This window comes from Cannabis sativa, chromosome 2 (genome assembly GCF_029168945.1).
Source record: "Cannabis sativa cultivar Pink pepper isolate KNU-18-1 chromosome 2, ASM2916894v1, whole genome shotgun sequence".
Taxonomy (NCBI): Eukaryota; Viridiplantae; Streptophyta; class Magnoliopsida; order Rosales; family Cannabaceae; genus Cannabis; species Cannabis sativa.
In genome coordinates, this window is record NC_083602.1 from 5,520,213 (window position 1) to 5,539,227 (window position 19,015).

Here is a 19,015-nt window from a genome sequence, read left to right on the forward strand (position 1 = left end):
ACGTACTCTCTTTTTTTTTTTTCTTGATTGAATTAAAAAATAACAAATAAACAATTGAATAGGAGCCTCAATTTAATATGTAAATTAATTAGACATCAAATCAAAAGAAACTTAAAAACAATACATAAATAATCTCAAAAAATAAAAGTAACATAAAATCTTAAATAGTATAAAATAATACTTTAAGCTCAATTTTTATCAAAATAATGTATAATAATAACCTAACCTAGATGCATTATGATTATATTGGCTACATTTTTTTTACATCTTTTCATATTAAAAATTGACTTTAAGTTAATTATATTTAAAAAAAATTAATAAAAATTGAGCACAATTTATTATTTTAAACTATTTTGAAAGATACCATTTACAAAACAAACTATCTAAAATGATATTTACTCTCATATGATTTTCTTCTCTGTTTTATGGTATGATCAACTTTGGGGAGCTTTGGATTTTAAATTACAATAAAAACAAGTACCAATGACACTAACCATAGTACTTTACCTTCATCTGTGAAATAGGTAGGGCCAGCCTGGGGTCACAAAAAAACATTTTAAGCAAAGAAGCAAGAATTATTGGCTTAAATTTTTTTTGTTTATTTATTTATTTATTATTATACGTTATTTTTCTCCATTTTGTTTGATTTGGTGAATTGCTTAAAATTGATTGTGGTGTCAAACATGCAACGAGCAGAGATGCCAGCACTGCTGGTGCTCTGATTTGGCGATATGTTAAATACACTCATTTAGTACCTTATATATGTATAATTTTTTTTTTAAAAAAATTAATCCTATATTTTAAATATATATATTTGGTATGCATAGTACGAGTTATAGATGAGTTATGACGCTTAATAATTTAATAATACAATGTAAAAATTCAAAGGGTACCAAATTTGTGTTTAGATAAAACACACTATCAAATGGGTAATACACACATTAGTATCCTTATTTGTAACCTATGAATAGACAAAATAACTTTCATTATTTATCTTCCTTCATTTTCAACCTATTACCCTCTAAATATGCATGAGATCACAATCTTGTCATATATTTATTTTTTCGCAAAAAATAATAGGCTAAGATAATTGTAAGGTAAGAAAATAACTTAAATAAGATTGAGGAATCGTGGAAGTAATGTAAAAGGACCAAAATGTAGAAATGACAAAGGAAAAAAGGCATTTATGAACAAGACATAACTTCCCACTTTGTATTGTACATAAAAATATGTAAAAGACTGGTATGGGAAAAAAGTAGAAGAGGAGTAAGAATATTATTCTTATGGATTTGGGGTAGAGTGTTTGTTTAACCCATTTTTAATGAAAACTATCACACATCCATCCACTTCTCCCTCCAGCAAAAAAAAAATAAAAAAATTGTTAAGTACAAAACAAAAGAAACTGATGAAAGTAATAATTGATAAGTATGTCAATTCAATATGTATCCCCATGACTAAAGTTTTCATTGACCTGATCATATTACCAGCAGCCAAAGATATGAAATTTATTGACTCGTGTGATAAGTTAAATTGCCACTTAACCGCAAGGTCTAGCGGATTCTTTCATTAGCAGCTGAGGTTCTGTATGAGATTTTTACAATGATAAGCTTCATATTGAGTTTATAAAAGAATTCGAAGAACCATATCAAGCTTCGATACAGGTAGAGCATTGATTGACACTAAGATTTTTGTACAAAAAATCTACATGTATTGGTGGCTAATGCATACACAAAATCAACTAGCCTGCTAATATAAAGTCTCCAACATTGCCCCAACAAATGTAATCTAAAACGCGTAACCCTACTGTGCAGGACATCATGAATGGGAACATGAACCGGTGCTTGTAACATTTCAGAAACACACATGGAAGAATCTCTCTTGCAAAATATGATGGAGACCGGTTTCAAATAAGAAAGGAGTATGAACAGGCCAAAGACAATAATGTACACCTGGATATACTTTGCCAAAATCCCGAGCCTAGAATCGGTAGAAAATGATTATGGTATCTAATTTTACCCTACCAACTACCAAAGTGAACCGTGCTTCGCCAAACAATTGATCTACTTTAACTGTCTCCTAAACAAATACGAGACATTGCCTGTTGCAATGTATGGTTGAATAAGTGATATGAAAGACACATTTATCTTCAATGCTGTTACATAAGTAAGCCAGAAAATGTCTAATCCTGTCAAGTGTAAGAGAATGGGGCTTTGTTGCCCCCATCGGCTGTCCCCGCAGTCTAACTGCATGGCGTACATTTTAAAGTCCAACAGGACAAAAGAAGAGTAATATTCAACTACGGCTGTATGTATGGAAATCACTACATATCCTGTCCTAAACTGAAATATGGTTAACTTCAAAAGAACTAGACAGGTTATTTTATCTAAATATCTTTTGACTTTCAGTAGTGAAACATAAAATCAGTCATTCCAAAGATTTCAAAAATAGAAATATCTCCCTTATGTTATTAGAGGTGACAGTATCAACCTAATTTTATAGCCCTTCTGTTTCAGTGCAATGCCTACAAGAATTTATCCAAATGAAGGACCGAAAAATCTATATCCATTTTTAGTCGACAACGTAAAACATGTTAACAGAACAACCATTTGACCTTTCTCGCATGACATAACAGGCAATAAAACAGAAACTTATTTTTATAGAGTATGAGACTGGATAAAGGTGGTAGAAAGTTGTAACGAATGTTAACTAAAAGGCGAGATGAAAAGTTTTACCAAAGAATTTGCACCAATCTTACACATTCCTCTAATGTTTGGCTTCCACTACTAATAAAACATTCAATTATAGAAAATAAATTCCCAAACTGTCATTAGTGGGCAGTGATTCATATTCCAACACAACTAAAAAGCATAAAGTAAGTTCTCTATGATTCTTTCATCATAATAATTTTTACTACGAATGGGCTCTAACTTGTATCAATAAACTTGGAAAAAAAAAAAGATGACTAATCAGAGACTTAGATGGAGGGCAGGAAGACCTTGTTTGGGGTTAACAACCATTTGATCTTACTCCCAAGAAAGATAACAAAAACCCCTTTTCATAGAGCAAAATACTATCAAAAAAGGAAGTTGAATAAACTAAGGAATTTGCAACTATCTCACACAAAGTTCCTCCTATGTTTGGCTTCCACCAACACCACCACCACTGAAATGAGTTATCCCAATAAAGAAAAAAATTCCCAAACTGTCATTAGTGGCTAGTGATTCAAATTCCAATATAACTAACAAGCACAAAGAAAGTTCTCTATAGCTCTTACATCATTAGAATATATACTTTCTAATGTAGTAAACTTCAAACACAAATCAAAATGTTACCTGAATTCAATTCTACCAATTTAATAGTCAACTCCTTAGCTTCATTGCTATCAAAGATCATTAAAGCCTTTGATAAAAAAAACAATGAAGAAATTTCAAAAATTATTTTTCCTGAACATCACATAATTCTTAAAAATTTACTAACCAACCAAAAATGAATGAGCTTGAGATTACCCTAATTGATACTAATAGCATTTATACTAAATCAAATGTTTGATAATGAAATTACAAAGGATACCCAACAAAAATTATACTGATAAACATATTAGAAAGGAACATCTTTTTCCCCAAATTGAAGAAAAAGAATTCTTTAATTAATCAAGGAAACCTGTTTGTCGCCATATCGCATTCCGAACCTGACGAAGATCCCTACCTTTCAGGGTTCTTCCCACGCCTTCAAGAACCGAATAAGCAAGCATCGGAGATTGCGTGGAGCTTCTTGCCACAATCTCGTGAGGTGGCAACATTTCGGCTTCGCCGTCATCATCACCGACATCAGCATCTACAGCAAAGAAGTCCCTGGGTTTGGACATGGCCTTGGACATCATAGGAACGTTCACCGGAACAGATTGGTGGTACTTCACCGAAGAAGAAGGAACAGGCATTATGCGTTCTTGCGGAGGCTTCGGAATCACTGGAATCAAACGCGAAGAGGAAGACGAAGAAGAAGACGAAGACGAAATCGAAGCCTTATTGTAAAAATTGGAATGGTCCCGTAGTTTAGGTGACGAAGTCTCGTTCTCGGGAAGAGCGGCGAGGATTCCAAATCCTTCGGGTTGAGCAGCGAAGCCCTTGGGTTGAAGAAGACGATTATTGTTGAGAACACGAGAAGCAGACGTTGAGGAAGGAGAGGCGGAGATGTTGTTGTGGTTGGATTCGGCAGAGAAATCACCGGTCCAAAAGATATCGTCCTCGTTGAGCTCGTCACCGTCGCCGGCGCTGGTGCTGGTTACAGCATTATCAGACGGCGAGTGGGAGAACGCGCCGACGAGGAAGCGTTCGGTGGATGTGGATGGCCTGTGGCGGGCACGGTTCTTTCCGGGTATGTCCATAACGGGTCGGGTCGGTCAAGGATTATCCGATTAGAATTGGAGCTTCTTTTTTTTTTTTAATTAAAAAACGTGTTTTTGGTTTTCTACAGAGAAAGAGAAGGCGGCTAATGGGGTTGGGTGATTTATATATAAAGGAGAGAAAAAGCGGTGGGAATGGAAGGAGTGACGTGGCCGCATTGGGGGAGTTTTGGATAAGGACCGTTCGTTGTTTTGCTAATCAACGGTCCATTATTATTATTATTATTATTATTTGTTTGTTTAAAAGGTTTTCATTTTATTTTATTTTATTTTTGCTTTGCTAATCAACTCATCTGTTGTTGTTTAAGATTCATGAATCGATTATCAAAATATACGAAGTACAGAATCGAGTACAATCTTTTTTTGCAGATAAATTTGTTTGGAATTTTATTTTACTAATTAATTAGTATTTTCAAAGGACTGTCCCATACCATGATGAGTTGAAATTTTAGACAAATCAAGGACATAGTGCGTACATTCTTAAAAAAAAAAAGGACAGTGCGTACAAATACAATTAATAATATTTTCTCTAAACTATTATTATTAGGGTAACTATTCAATGGTTACATTTTTATTGTACCCATATGGTTACATTTTTCTCTAACCTGTAATAGCAGGTTACTAATAGGTAGACTTTCCTTTTTTAAATTTAATTAATTATAATTAACTATTTTCTTAAAATAATTAATTAAATAGACATTCTTTTTTTAGAATTATTTAATTATAATTAACTATTTTCTAAAAATAATTATTTAAATATTTAACAAGACATCTTTTAGCAATTAATATTTATATTTAAATCCTTACTTGAATTATTTTAATAATTAAGCCATTTAATTATAATATTTATAATAAAATTTATATTTTTTTTACAAAAATTAAACTTCTTTTGACACAAATTAAAATTCTCTTCTTATAATAAATTTTCAAATAATTAATTATTTTTAAATGATATTTAATTATTTTGTTACAATTATATGAACTAAGTATGAGACCTCAAGCTAATAAATCGATAACAAGTGCAGCCATTTTTTTTCTAAAAAATCCGTCAACTTATTTCATTTTTTACTTTTTAAATATTTAAATAAAAAAAATTAAATAATTAAGTGTAATAATTTAAAATTAAGATTACAAGTATAATAAAATTTAAACTATGAAATTACATGTGTATAATTTTAAATTATAAAAAGTTTTGCTATAAAATTTTAAATAATTTAAGTATTAAAAAAATAAATTGCTAAAAGATCCTTATATAGTAATAAATTGCAAAAAAATAATTAATAATTATAATTAATTTAATTTTAAAATATAATTAATCTTAATTAAAGTTTTATAAGGAAATAAATGATTAGGTTACTTTCAGGTTACAAGTTATTTATTATTTATTTTTATTTAATTTCCAAATTAATCACAACCATTTAATAGTAATCCAATGGTTTAAAAAAATGTAACCATGATGGTTACAATAAAAATGTAACCATTGAAACATTATATTTTATTAAAATATAATTCATCTTATAAAATATTTGCTCTAATAGAATGTTAAAATTGGAAATGTAAAAATTGTGTATATTTGGCGTAAAAAAAACTTTTGTAATATATTTACATTTGATGTACAATTATAAAATTTAATCCAAAATTTGATATTTTTATTAAAAGTATAAAAAAATTATAAAATAAAAAAATAGAAAGAACGAAATCCACAATACGAAGAAAAATAGTCAAGAAAGCTCTGCTAGGGTTTGCCCCTGTTTCTCTGTGTGAATTCCTCCACTTGCTCTGAATCCCCCACCTTTTTGGGTTATGCTCTTGTTCCATCGAAGAGCCTTCTAGTGTAACTCCTACAGTGTGACTGAGATGTACTACCTTTTTGGAGAAAATAAAAAATTTGAATGTCATGGTAGAAGACGATTGGGAGATTGATAACTCGGGTGTGGCGGCTGTAGGCAAACTCTACCTCCTTGGTCGATTGTGTACCAAGCATTAATTTCTATAAGTCACTTCTTAAAACTATTCTATGTCGAATCTGGAAATTCACTAAGAAAGAATGGAATTTTAAGTTCAAAGAGAAAACAAATCAGGCAATTTTCCTCATACTTTCTTGGAAGAGCCCACAACAATTGGATCGTGTGTTAGCTAAAATGATATGAGTCTTTCAAAATGGGTTCTTGATTCTCGAACGGATGGAGCAAATTGCAATATGTTGGGGGTTTAAATTATCGTTGTTCCCTTTCGAATGGCAGGTTTAGAACCTCCTTATTTCCTCAATGACAAAGAATAATTTGGCTTGGTTAGAAGGTGTGGCAGGAATGGTGATTTCGGTCCAAGAACTTGATGTTCCTAAAATGGCCGCCAATGGATACTTTTGGTTCAAGGTCTTGATCTCCATTCGATCCAAGATTTATCCTGAATTCTCGTTCCCCTTTAATGGTGGTAGAATCTAGTTCCAAATTCAATATAAATGATCACCATTTAGGTGTTTTAATTATGGGATGGTAGGACATGAGGGTAAGCAATGTTTAGAACCAGTGGCTATGGTCTAAAAATAAATAGGGAATTTGACTCAGTCATATGAGACTTGGCTGGAGATAGATCCTCTTTTCAGTATTCTCGGGATTGGTTCAGTAGGTGACATTAGCTAAATATCATCGAGTTCTCTACAGGAAAATGTGTCTGGGAAGGGGAAGACCTTGACAGTGGATACACGCGGTCATTACAGCATACATTCCAAGCATCCCATATGAATGGAACCAATTCTCCTTTTGGTCCATCTCCCATCTCCCAGATGGAGTTGTTGAATTTTTAAGCAGGAGGTGGAACTTTGGTCTTCCCTTTCCCTCTCTATTTTTTGGTGTCCTGGACGGAGTGGCCTCTAGGATGGTCTCAAGGACAACATTCGAGTGAGGTTCCCCTATAGAAACCTCTGTCTGAGTGGCCTCTGGGATGGTCTCAAGCACAACAACTGATGCGTCCTCTTTGATTTCCACCGCATCGAGATGGAACTCCTAGTTCAAATCCATCACTAGAAAGATGAAAAGAAAAGGAAAGCCATGCAATTAGAAACCTACTATCCAAATGACAAATTGGGTATTGGGAAACGCCTCCCCTAAAATTTCTTGGAGAGGTCCCTGCTGGACTTATCACTCCTAAAAATATATTTTTCCTAGACAACTCAAAGCAATAGATTGAGAACCCAAGAAACTACTAGAACAAAGTTTAATTAATGCAGAAATCTAGAAAGTAAGATCCCCTCGAATTCCTTATAACTCTAAATGCATGTGTGCGAAGATAATACACTGGTTTTGTAACGTCCCCTCTTCAAGCCTCCATTGGGTCCTTACACCCACGGAATGAATGGCTCTTATACACGAGTATGTCACTCTGGCTGCTTCATGGACTGATGACTGACCCTACAGACCAACACGAGTGTTTCTAGCGTGCCTTGTCCTCACTCGCACGCTTCCCAAGAAAACTTTCCAAGAGGTCACCCATCCTGAAATTACTCCAGCTCAAGCACGCTTAATTATGGAGTTCTTTCGTGATGAGCTACCGAAAAACAAGATGCACCTTGTGTTGGAAATATTTTATTAGGATCTAGATTTACTAACAAGTATGTTGAATTTACATCCTAAATATGAATTCTCTAAAACAATGAAATAGACACATAAGGGTTAAGAAAACCTTACATTGATTGCAGCGAAATAATATGACTCCTTCCATTCAAGATCTCTAGCCCTTGGTTCCTTTCTGTCACAGAGCATTATCAAGATCTGAACTTGGATCTCTTTCACTCCTTCGGGTTTGATTACCACTGTCTTACTCACTATGATTGAGTACTTGACTTGCTATGTGTGTGCATGTCACTCATTCACTAAAGATTTGAATATGGAAGAACAATGAAAGAGGTGAAATCTCTATAGAAGGAACTCTCTCATCTAGGTTTGGTTGAATAGTCAAGTTGACAAAGGTTGGATGAGTGAGAGTATCTGTTGGAAATTATTTTACCAGGATCTAGATTTACTAACAAGTATGTTGGATTAACAACCTAATATGAATTCTAAAACAATGAAAATAAACACATATAAAGTTAGAAAACCTTACAGTGGGTGCAGCGGAATAATATGATTCCTTCCGTTCAGATCTCTAGCCCTTGATTCCTTTCTGTAGCAGAGCATCACCAAGATCTGAACCTGGATCTTCTTTTCTCCTTCTTTGATGCAGAAATTCCATAGTCTTCCATACTATGATTGAGATACCACTTGATGTGTGTGGGCACTACTCATCACTCGAGGGAATTCGAAAATACAAAGAAGAAAAGAGAGAGAGAAGGTGGCGTGTGAGGCTTTTTCTGAGAGAAACAAAGTGATCAAAGATGTGTGTCATAGTTTCCTCAAGCCAACACTTTCTATTTATAGAAAACCCTCTAGGTTTAGGTTAGAATTGCATGACATTAAAATAATGGAAACTACAAATGGAATTTCCTATGCAAGGGCCGGTCATACAAAGGGTATTGGGCCTCACTTTGCAACTTTCCCATTTTGTTATTTTCCATTCCCATTTTCTCAAAAATGCCAATTTTCCAATTTCACCTTTTAAATGCCAATTGTAATTATTTAATAACTTGGAAATAATTATCAAATAATATTGCCATTTAATATATTTATTAATTTAGACATATAAAATATCTTAATTAATAAATAAACCTAAAATCTCTTTTCTTTACAATTTCGCCCTTGCTTAGTGAAAATTCATAAAGTAGACATAGTCTAACTTTTAGAATTTTAATTGATTAATTAAAATCAATTAACTGAGTCTTACAAGCAGTATGGCCTCAACTAGTATGGGGACCATGGGTCTATATAACCGAGCTTCCAATAAGTCGAACCGAATTTACCAAGTAAATTCCCTAACTTATTAATTCCTCATTGAATCCACACTTAGAACTTGGAATTGCACTCTCAGTCATATAGAAACGCTCTATATGTTCCACGATATAGACACGTCATTAGTTATCCATTGTTATAACCCTAATGTGATCAATGATCCTCTATATAGATGATTTACACTGTACAGGATTAAATTACCGTAACACCCTACAATGTATTTTATCCTTAAAACACTTAACCCTGTATAAATGATATTTCACCTAAGTAAAATGAGATCTCCACCATTTATCTTCGTTTGGTTAAGCTCGAAGGAAATCATCCTTTACTTCTATTTGCCAAATAGAAGCTATAGATTCCATATTTATGTTAGCGCTCCCCCACTCAATTGCATTACCGTGTTCCCAAAATGTACGTATCACCTTGATACAAAACTAGGCTTAACTAACAAATCAAAGAACATGAATAACACTCTTGAGATTGAGCCTAACCATATCAGGATTTCGATCATGTGATCTAGGATCAACAGTTGATATTGAATTGAATAGATGTTTACGGTAAGTTTCAAAATCTAATTCAAAGTTCAATATCGGTCCATTCCAATGCATACTCCATGCATTCGATACTGGTAAACTTTGCCAATGTCCTGGAAAGGACATAACACTTTTCCAAGTTGTAAGAATACCTATCGCTGATTATACCATGTCAGTCTAAATCCAGTGTTCTGACAAATCAGGGAATCAACTTTTGAACATATAATAAAGATTATATTCCACTGTGCTGACAACACTATAATCTTTAACCAACTCATATGTTCTGGACTTAAAAAGAATTCATACATTATATACCTATAATCATGAAATAAATCATGTGAACCATGCAACATAAAATGTTATTTCTGATCTTTATTAATAAGTAAATCTGATTATATGAAATGAGTTTTATTTAGGGCATAAAACCCAACAGTATCATGTTCCTTTTATAGTGTTTCAACTAGGGCATGGGGTTGAATTATATGGATTTAAAATAAATAAAATATTGGGCTAAATAAACTTAAGTGTCGTACACATAAGTGGACCACTTTCTAGTTACAATTTTGTCACTTTATTTCAACCACTTATTCTTCTTTTGAATAATACCATATTTTCCAATTCAATCCTATAAATGCCAAAATTATTTATTTAATAATTATAATTAATTACTAAATATTATTTTCATTTATGTAATTTATTAATTTGACCATGCAAAGTCTCTTAATTAACAAATTGACCCCAAAGCCTCTTTTCTTCACAATTAAGCCCTTTCTTAGTGAAAATTCTTAAATAAGACATAGTCTAATTTTAGAATTATAATTGATTAATTAAAATCAATTGACTGAGTCTACAAGCAGTATTATCTCAACTAGTGAGGGGACCATGGGCCTATATAACCGAGCTTTCAATAAGTAAATCTAGAATTCACCAAGTAAATTCTCAACTTATTAATTCCGCCTTGCTCCACTATAGCTTTGGAATTGAATACACTCTCAGTTATATAGAATGCTCTATATGTACCATGATATGAATACGTTATGATTATCCATTGCTACAATCCTAATACCCAAGGATCCTCCATAGATGATCTACACTGAATAGGGATAAATTTACCGTTCTACCCTTCAATGTATTTTATCCTTAAAATACTTAGCTACCTATAAATGATATTTCAGTAAACTAATATAATTACTGAAATGAGATCTCAATCATTTATCTCTCTTCAGCCAAGCTCGAAGGAAATCATCGTTTCACTTCTAAGAACTTATAGAAGTTATAGATTCCATATCTATGTATAGCGCTCCCACTCAATTGTACTATCATGTTCTCAAAATGTACGTATCACCCAGACCAAAAGGTAGGCTTAACTAACAAATCAAAGAACACAAATAACACTCTTGAGATCAAACCTAACCATGTCAGGATTAAGATCCATAGACCTAAGATCAACCATTGATATTGACTTAGAAAGATATAACGGTAAGTTTATGATATCTTATCTAAGATCAATATCGGTCCTTTCCAATGTATACTCCATACATTCGATACTGGTAAGGACATAACACTTATCCAAGGTGTAAGAATACCTATCGCTGATTATCATGCCAGTCTAAATCCAGTGAACTGATAAATCAGGGAATTAAACTTTTGAACATACAATCATGATTATATTCCACTGTGTTGACAACACTATAATCATGAACAAATACATACGTTCTGGACTTAATAGAATTTATACATTAAATATAATCATGAAATAAATCATGTGAACTATGCAACATAAAATGATTTCCGATCTTTATTAATTAGTAAATCTGATTATGTTGAAATGAGTTTTATTTAGGGCACAAAACCCAACACCTTGTTGATATAGGTAGTACCAATCAATCCATTTAAGCCCTCTTCAACTGTTTAGTCCCATACCTACACAGTCTCAGAATCATCCCACTTGACCTTCCTCAAGCGACGTGGGATTGCACAGCTTTCCACATAATCCTACCCTAAAATAAAACTCTAGGGGCAACACTTCACTATTCAAACATCCACGACATCCTAGACCTAGCTTGAACTTAGAATTTATATCTCAGATACAAAATAGCAAATAATCAACAAAGCATCGAGATACTTACTTGTAGTATGAGTAGTAAAAGAGTGGTTGTCATGGAAATCTGCCTAAAAATGTTGAACCCAGTCGATTACACAATTGTAGCCGACCTGAGCATCGAAGCTTTCATCTGACTGGGTGTGGGACGATTCGAGATTCAATGACCCTGCTTCTGGAAAATAGGCTGAACTGAGGTTTAGAAAGATTTGAATCAAGCAGTCAAAGACTTCTTGCATTCATTGTTTGGAAACGATAGTGAGAAGTAAGTTTTCTGGAAGATGGGAGCATCTGGCTTGAAAATTCAAAAATGGGGAGTCTGAAAGTCTGAAGTGATGAAAAAGAAGAAATGAATTGGGTGAGCCTATTTATACCTCGGTTAGGATCCTTGCGGTTTGAAATGGACGACCCAGATTTCTTCATCCAAAAAGCACATTTTGATCTGATGGATGGGAAGTTGAAAAAATGGCATTTAAAACTCGTTCCCAGTGTTTATTATTCACCATTGCATGCCTCGAGTACCGTATGCATTAAAAGAGGGGTCATTTTAATCGTCCTACCATCATTTCCACTCCTCCTAAGAAAGGCACCCCCGACATGCATGTGTTGTCAACAATTACATTAAAGGCGTTGTATGTGTGTCACGCTCGTAGTACCTTCATTTTATGGCCTTTTTACTTGGTGACAACTCACGAGGTGCATCGACGATCCCAACAGTTACCACGTGTCAAGAACTTATCTCCAAGAAACTTAAAAAAATTGCAAGCTCTCGGACCTCATAGAGTCCCGAAAGCTTGGGGGTAAATGTTATTCGTGTTTTTAAGCACGTCACACGTGGCATTTAAAGAAAGGAATTAGCCTCATAATTTCTCTAATTAAAATCCTCCATTACAACCCTGTCTCAGAGAAACCTCGTGGATCCAAGAGCAAGCAAAGACTAAAAAATACATGGAAGTCCACTTCGTCCTGTCCTAGCTTCCCGGACGCGGAAGGTGCTTAGTCTCTCTCGGACCCGGAGGGTCCAAATATGGAAGCCTTCCTAGCTGATATCCGGATGCGTACTCGAATGGTGTAATACAGATGTCGACCGCCCAGGAGTGTCGTGGACGTTTACCTTTGATACAAGTCAGGTCACCAAGTGGTTGTTATACTTTTTCTGATGCAAAATCAAATATTGTCCCATGTGTCCAAGCATGGTAGTGTGCACACCTCCACCACTTTTTAAACATACGGATATTATAGACAACTCTACTTTTAAAGGTGAAAGCTTTGGGCGATATGTGGCCTCTACTTTTAATGCTAAATTTTTTAATGACACGTGTCCATATAGTACAAATGGTCCCCATTGTCCTGCTGCAGCACGCACGGGCACAATGGTTTCCAACAGACCCAACATTGAGCTCTCACTTCACATGTAATAATTTACCCTATTAATGAACTTTTAGCAGAAACCCTAGGCGGTTCATGGACATGTCCATACCTGCCACTTAGCCTATAAACACCGTGAACACATCAAAAATGCTCTAAAAGGCTAATAGACTGACTCGTGGACTAAAGTTAATTAATATCTAAATCACATAAAAAATTTCCATCTCTTTATTTTTACATTTTATTATTTTTTTAGTTCTCAAATATTTAGTTTTGAAAAATCTCAATAAATATTTACCAATAATTATATTATAATAAATAGTAAAACTAAAAATTATGACCTTACACTAAATAATATTTATCACATAACTAATTTTTGAATCTTAGCTAAAATAAAAATAATGAACATTCATATGTCACTATTCTACCATTGACTACAAAATTCCACTATCTTTATACCCTGCGCTTGGAGAATTAACTTATATAACCAAGTCTAATATGATATATACTCAACTACAGCCAAAATTTTCTTAAATCTGAAAAATAAATCCACATAAGATTTAATTAGTCTCAACCAACTTGGAACCGCTATAACCATAAGATTCATAAATCATAGCACTGTTATAATAGGAAAACGTTAAAATGTACTATTGGTACCTAATACTTTTTTCTGTATATTAATATCGCTATTCATAAAATTAAGTATTTAGTCTCATATAATTTAATATAATAAATTTTAAAATATATTACTAATTAATTACAAAATATTACATTTCACTACTACAATGTAGGCCTTTAGGTCTAGGGCCAGAACGATATCCTGACGCAGGCGCTCGGGACACCAGAGCATCCTGGACGTGTCAGGACTGTTGGGTATGCTATTACTTGAAATGTTATTTATTTACTTACACAAATAAAATCGTAGCTAATTTGCATTTTATGATTTGCAGGTTCCTGACCAGGGCATCTAAACTGTTCGGCAGGAAGAAAAGGGAATTGTCTGATGTTAAGCAAAGGAGATTGAGAAATTAAATGTCGAAGTCCAATCCCTTAAGCAAAAGAGAAACGCTGCCGAACAAGAGGAAGAAGGAGAGGTAGCTGGTGAGGCGTATGTTCCACAACCATACGCTCGTGAGGATGAGGGACAACCACAAACTTATGCTGAGGAGTTTATTTCTCTCAACGACGAAGGTCTCCTGTACAATTTCGATGACCATGCGGCCCTTAATCGACAAGTACATCTCTGCTCTGACAACATCGACAATATTGTGGCCCGAGCGTATTTGTACGAGCATGTTGGTAAAATCACTATTCACTGCACGAACTACGATGATTCACATGCCCGGATTCTGGTTTCGGAAATGCTGCAAGAGGACGCTGAAATCCCGATCCCAATTGAAGGGTGCAGATATGTTAGGGACGTATCACAGATGTTCCTTCCTTGGCCTAAACACTTAATTCTAACATCCGAGGTAACTTCTCTTATAAATTAATTATTAATGATTAGTGGAGTTTGAATATCTCCAATATTCAACCATAGTGAAGTAGGTTCTGCGAATATATGTGCTGCGGTGGGATATGGATGAACAAACTACTATTATATATGTGTTATTTGTCGTTATGCAGGCATATTTAGTTTTTTTTGGGGCATTCAATTACAACCATTATGCTGCCGAAATTTCGGTAGAATTTGGATAAAATTTGATATATTATGTTCTGTTTTTTTTAGGGTCCACTCGCTCAACCGCATTCAAGACGTGATGCATCGAAGGGAAAATCTCTGATGCTTTCTCCACAAGGCGATGGTGCACGGTAAGATGAATTGTTCTTGGAAAAGAAGATGAACTTGATCCCTAAATTGCTAAAATGGATGGTTGTTGAATTCCTGAACCTCAAAGATAAACGTGATATAATCACAATTCCTGTACCCCGAGGATTCATAGCACCGCGTACCCAGATCACGTTATCTTGAGAGGATTTGCAGCAGGTTGCTACGTGTGACTTCATCGGCAACCAGTGAATGATGTTTGGAATGATGTATACTCTTCTTTAATCTAATTAACCTTATATATCAAATTCTAGTCAAATTATTATAACACACTAATACTTAACAATTTTTTTTTGGCAGGCACATCTGGGAGAGCACCAACGGTATGAGAAAATTTTTTAAGTTTTACGACCCAGAGCTTCTCGTAGTGCATGGGAAAACCGATGAAGAGAAGAGTCAGTCTTTTGACGATGCGGGAAGACGATTGGCTGATTGGTTATCATTGATGAATAACAACCACCAAATGTTCTTTATTCCTTGGAATATCGGGTAAACTCTATTTAATTCTTTAGTGCTAATTGTTCATTTCTATATTATGACTTCAAATTATTTTTATACTATCTTACTTATATTCCAAAATAATTTTGTAGTGCGTATTGGACGCTAGAGGTGGTTACGCCAAAGAAGATTATCCATTTAGACCCTATACGTGGTCGCCTAATTCCCGAAGAAATTACTCAAATGATCGGAAGGTAATAATTTAATGACTTCTTATGTAACAAATTTAAATTAACTAATGAATTGAAATGCTAATATAATTTTTCAAAACAGTGTATTCAGATATATAGGGGACGCACATGAGTATCTTGGCCCGTGGCAAGGAATTTCACTAGCAAATTGTCCAAGACAACCTAAAAGCCAAGAATATGGTTTTTATGTTTTGAAATACATGACTGACATCGTCGCACGTGCAAACCCCAACCGTTACATACAAGATCAAAAAGCTATAAGTTATAATATTGATTATAGTATTTATTATAATAAAAAAATATATAATATACATATATATCAACTAATATAAATTTTTAATTTTTTTAACAGTTTGGAGGTAAGAGGCAATACGATCCAAAAACTGAATTGTTACCATTACAGCGAAAGTGGATAGAATGATTGATGGCGCTGATTCACGATGACGATTGAGGTGGAAAAGCCCAACAATTTTTCTTCTGTATGTAATTTTTTTACATTAACTTGTAGTTAGATTTATTAACTTATTAATATTTTGGACTAATTCTACATTAATGTTTGTATAATATTTAATTACTTTTATGAAATGAAATTATGTATTTTAGCCAATTTTAATATTAATTTAAATAATATTTAATTTACATTTTAAAAAATAAATATGTAATTTAAATTAAATAAAATCATATATATAAATTAATAAATATATAATTAAAATAAATTATATAAAACTAAAAAAATTGAAAAATGCTCGTTTTTGGCGTCGGTTCCTACGCCACTTATGGCGTCGGTTATTTGCAGGAACTGACGCCATATATACCCCTATGGCGTCGGTTCCTAGATAATAACCGACGTCATAGGGGTATAAATAGCGTCAGTTTTTAAAAATCCTTTAGCATCACCCTGAAGTGCGTCGGGAATTTCGCCAAAACCGACGCTGAAAGAGCTTAAAAACTGCCTCTAAATGAGGTTTTTGTAGTAGTGTTTAAAAAACATTAAGCACTGCTAAAACAATATTCATTATAATAAGATCCATTAGATAAAAACCAATAACATATTCATATTGTTAAATTTAATCAAACAAATATGAGAACATGACCACCTTAGTAAAATATGACACATGACATAACTTTTATTGATAAATATAATTACACCAAATATATCATTTACTAATTTACTAAAATTATATCTCGGTTAATTGTAAGAACATTATTACTAAGCATTTTAAGGTGCTCAATATCATATTAATGTGACACTTTCTAATTAATTAGTAATTTTTCATATCATTTATTCCATGCATTTACAATTCAAGATCTCATGCATGTTGTAAACTTTGTAGGAGGGATTGTAAGTTTGTAAAGTTAAATTTCTAAAAGGAAATAAGATTGTAAAGCTCAGCACAATTAATGCTGAGGATATCATTTCTATTTATAGACTTAGACCATTAGGCAATTACAGGAAATGAGCACCAAAAGGTCTCGTGTACAGCTGGTAAAAAGGTATAACAGAAAGGAGAGAATATTCTGTGTACAATCATTATCTCATCATTAAAATCCTAACGGCTCAATCATAGGGAATCAGCAATAATGCTGAGATGACACCTGTCCATTGAATGGACCACACCAGTAACAGAATTGACAGCAGAGCATTGGGATTCATTTCTTCACATCCCCTCTCAAACGCAGGGGTGACTCAGTTACTCCAAGTTTGTCAGTTAAGAAGTTGAATCTTGATGCAGATAACCCTTTTGTCAAGCAGTCTGCTATTTGATCTGAAGAGGGAATGTATCTGATGTCGAGTTGCTTGTTTAACACCTTGTCTCTGATAAAATGAACATCGACTTCTATGTGCTTTGTTCGAGCATGAAAGACCGGGTTGGATGCTAAGGCACTAGCTCCCATATTATCACACCAAGTAATGGTTGTAGGAGTTGGAAAACTAATTTCCTTCAGCAATGATTCAATCCACGAAATTTCAGCTGCTACATGTGCTAATGCACGATATTCTGACTCAGTGCTAGACCTCGCAACCACAGCTTGTTTCTTTGATGACCAAGACACCAAGGTGTTTCCAAAGTACACACAGTACCCTGCTACTGACTTTCTATCATCGGGGCAACATGCCCAATCTGCATCTGAGTAACCTGTGATGTTGAGAGGCTCATCACAACTTATATGCAGCCCCTTGTTCATTGTGCCTTTAAGATATCTCAATACCCTCTTTGCCCCACTCCAGTGAGTTGTTGTTGGTGCCTTTAGGAACTGACTAAGTTTGTTGACGGCGTATGAAATATCAGGTCTTGTGTGGCATAAGTATTGCAAGCCACCAATTATGCTCCTGTAAGCAGTCGGGTTTTGCAGCAGTTCTCCATCAGTTATAGACATTGGTTTGCCTGCAATAGCTGGTGTAGGGCACGGTTTTAAGTTGGTGAAGTTAGTCTTCCTCAATAGATCTTCAATGTACTTTGTCTGTGTTAGATAAAGGCCTGTTGCATCTCTGAAAACTTCAATGCCCAAGAAGTAATGTAGGTGGCCGAGATCCTTCAAAATGAATTTTTTGTTGAGAGTATCAATGAAACTTTTCATCTTGCTGCTGTTATTCCCTGTTACTATGATGTCATCAACGTAGATCAACACCATAATAATCACAGCTCCGTGCTTGTAGAAAAACAGAGAAGTGTCAGCTTTGCAATTTCTGAAATTCCAGTTCAGTAATGTGCTTCTCAATTTTTCGAACCAAGCTCTTGGAGCTTGCTTTAGCCCATACAAGGACTTGTTTAGCTTGCAAACAAAGTGTTCTTTCCCTTTTTCTTCAAAACCCTGTGGCTGCAACATATAGACATCCTCTTCTAGTGTTCCATTCAAGAAAGCATTATTAATGTCCAATTGTCTAATTTCCCAACCATAGGTGACAGCAATAGTTAGAATAATTCAAACTGTTGAAGCTTTTATAACAGGGCTAAAAGTCTCACCAAAATCAATACCTGGCCTTTGGTGAAAACCCTTTGCAACCAACCTTGCCTTGTATCTTTGATGTGACCCATCTGCATTGAGTTTGTGTCTATAGACCCACTTGTTTCCAATCAGATTTTGACCTGGTTGTGGGGGAACAAGAACCCAAGTTTTGCTATTTTTGAGAGCAGTATTCTCTTCATGCATGGCCCTATTCCAACCTGGATGAGCAAGAGCTTCTTCAACACTACAGGGCTTAGATGAG

At 34.2% G+C, this 19,015-nt stretch overlaps 2 protein-coding genes across 2 annotated transcripts; one reads left to right on the forward strand and one right to left on the reverse strand.

Annotated features, from left to right (window-relative positions):
* Positions 1-3,308: 3,308 nt before the first annotated feature.
* On the reverse strand, positions 3,309-4,399 carry LOC115718506 (protein S40-7; the record flags this gene model as incomplete). Its single annotated transcript, XM_030647304.2, has 1 exon — positions 3,309-4,399. A coding segment is annotated over one exon (753 nt), but the record flags the coding sequence as incomplete, so codon positions are not given.
* An 8,713-nt stretch (positions 4,400-13,112) lies between these two features.
* LOC133034083 (uncharacterized) lies at positions 13,113-16,056 on the forward strand. Its single transcript, XM_061109101.1, has 3 exons — positions 13,113-13,179; positions 14,299-14,759; positions 15,017-16,056. The coding sequence occupies exons 1-3, from the start codon at positions 13,113-13,115 to the stop codon at positions 15,101-15,103; spliced, it is 615 nt and encodes a 204-aa protein (XP_060965084.1). The 3' UTR covers positions 15,104-16,056.
* The last annotated feature ends 2,959 nt before the right edge of the window (positions 16,057-19,015 follow it).

Coding starts and splice junctions, on each gene's coding strand:
- LOC133034083 (XM_061109101.1), top strand. CDS start 13,113: ATGGTAGTGTGCACACCTCCACCACTTTTTAAACATACGGATATTATA. Junction 13,180..14,298: donor AGACAACTCTACTTTTAAAG/GTGAAAGCTTTG, acceptor TCTGATGTTAAG/CAAAGGAGATTGAGAAATTA. Junction 14,760..15,016: donor ACTTAATTCTAACATCCGAG/GTAACTTCTCTT, acceptor TGTTTTTTTTAG/GGTCCACTCGCTCAACCGCA.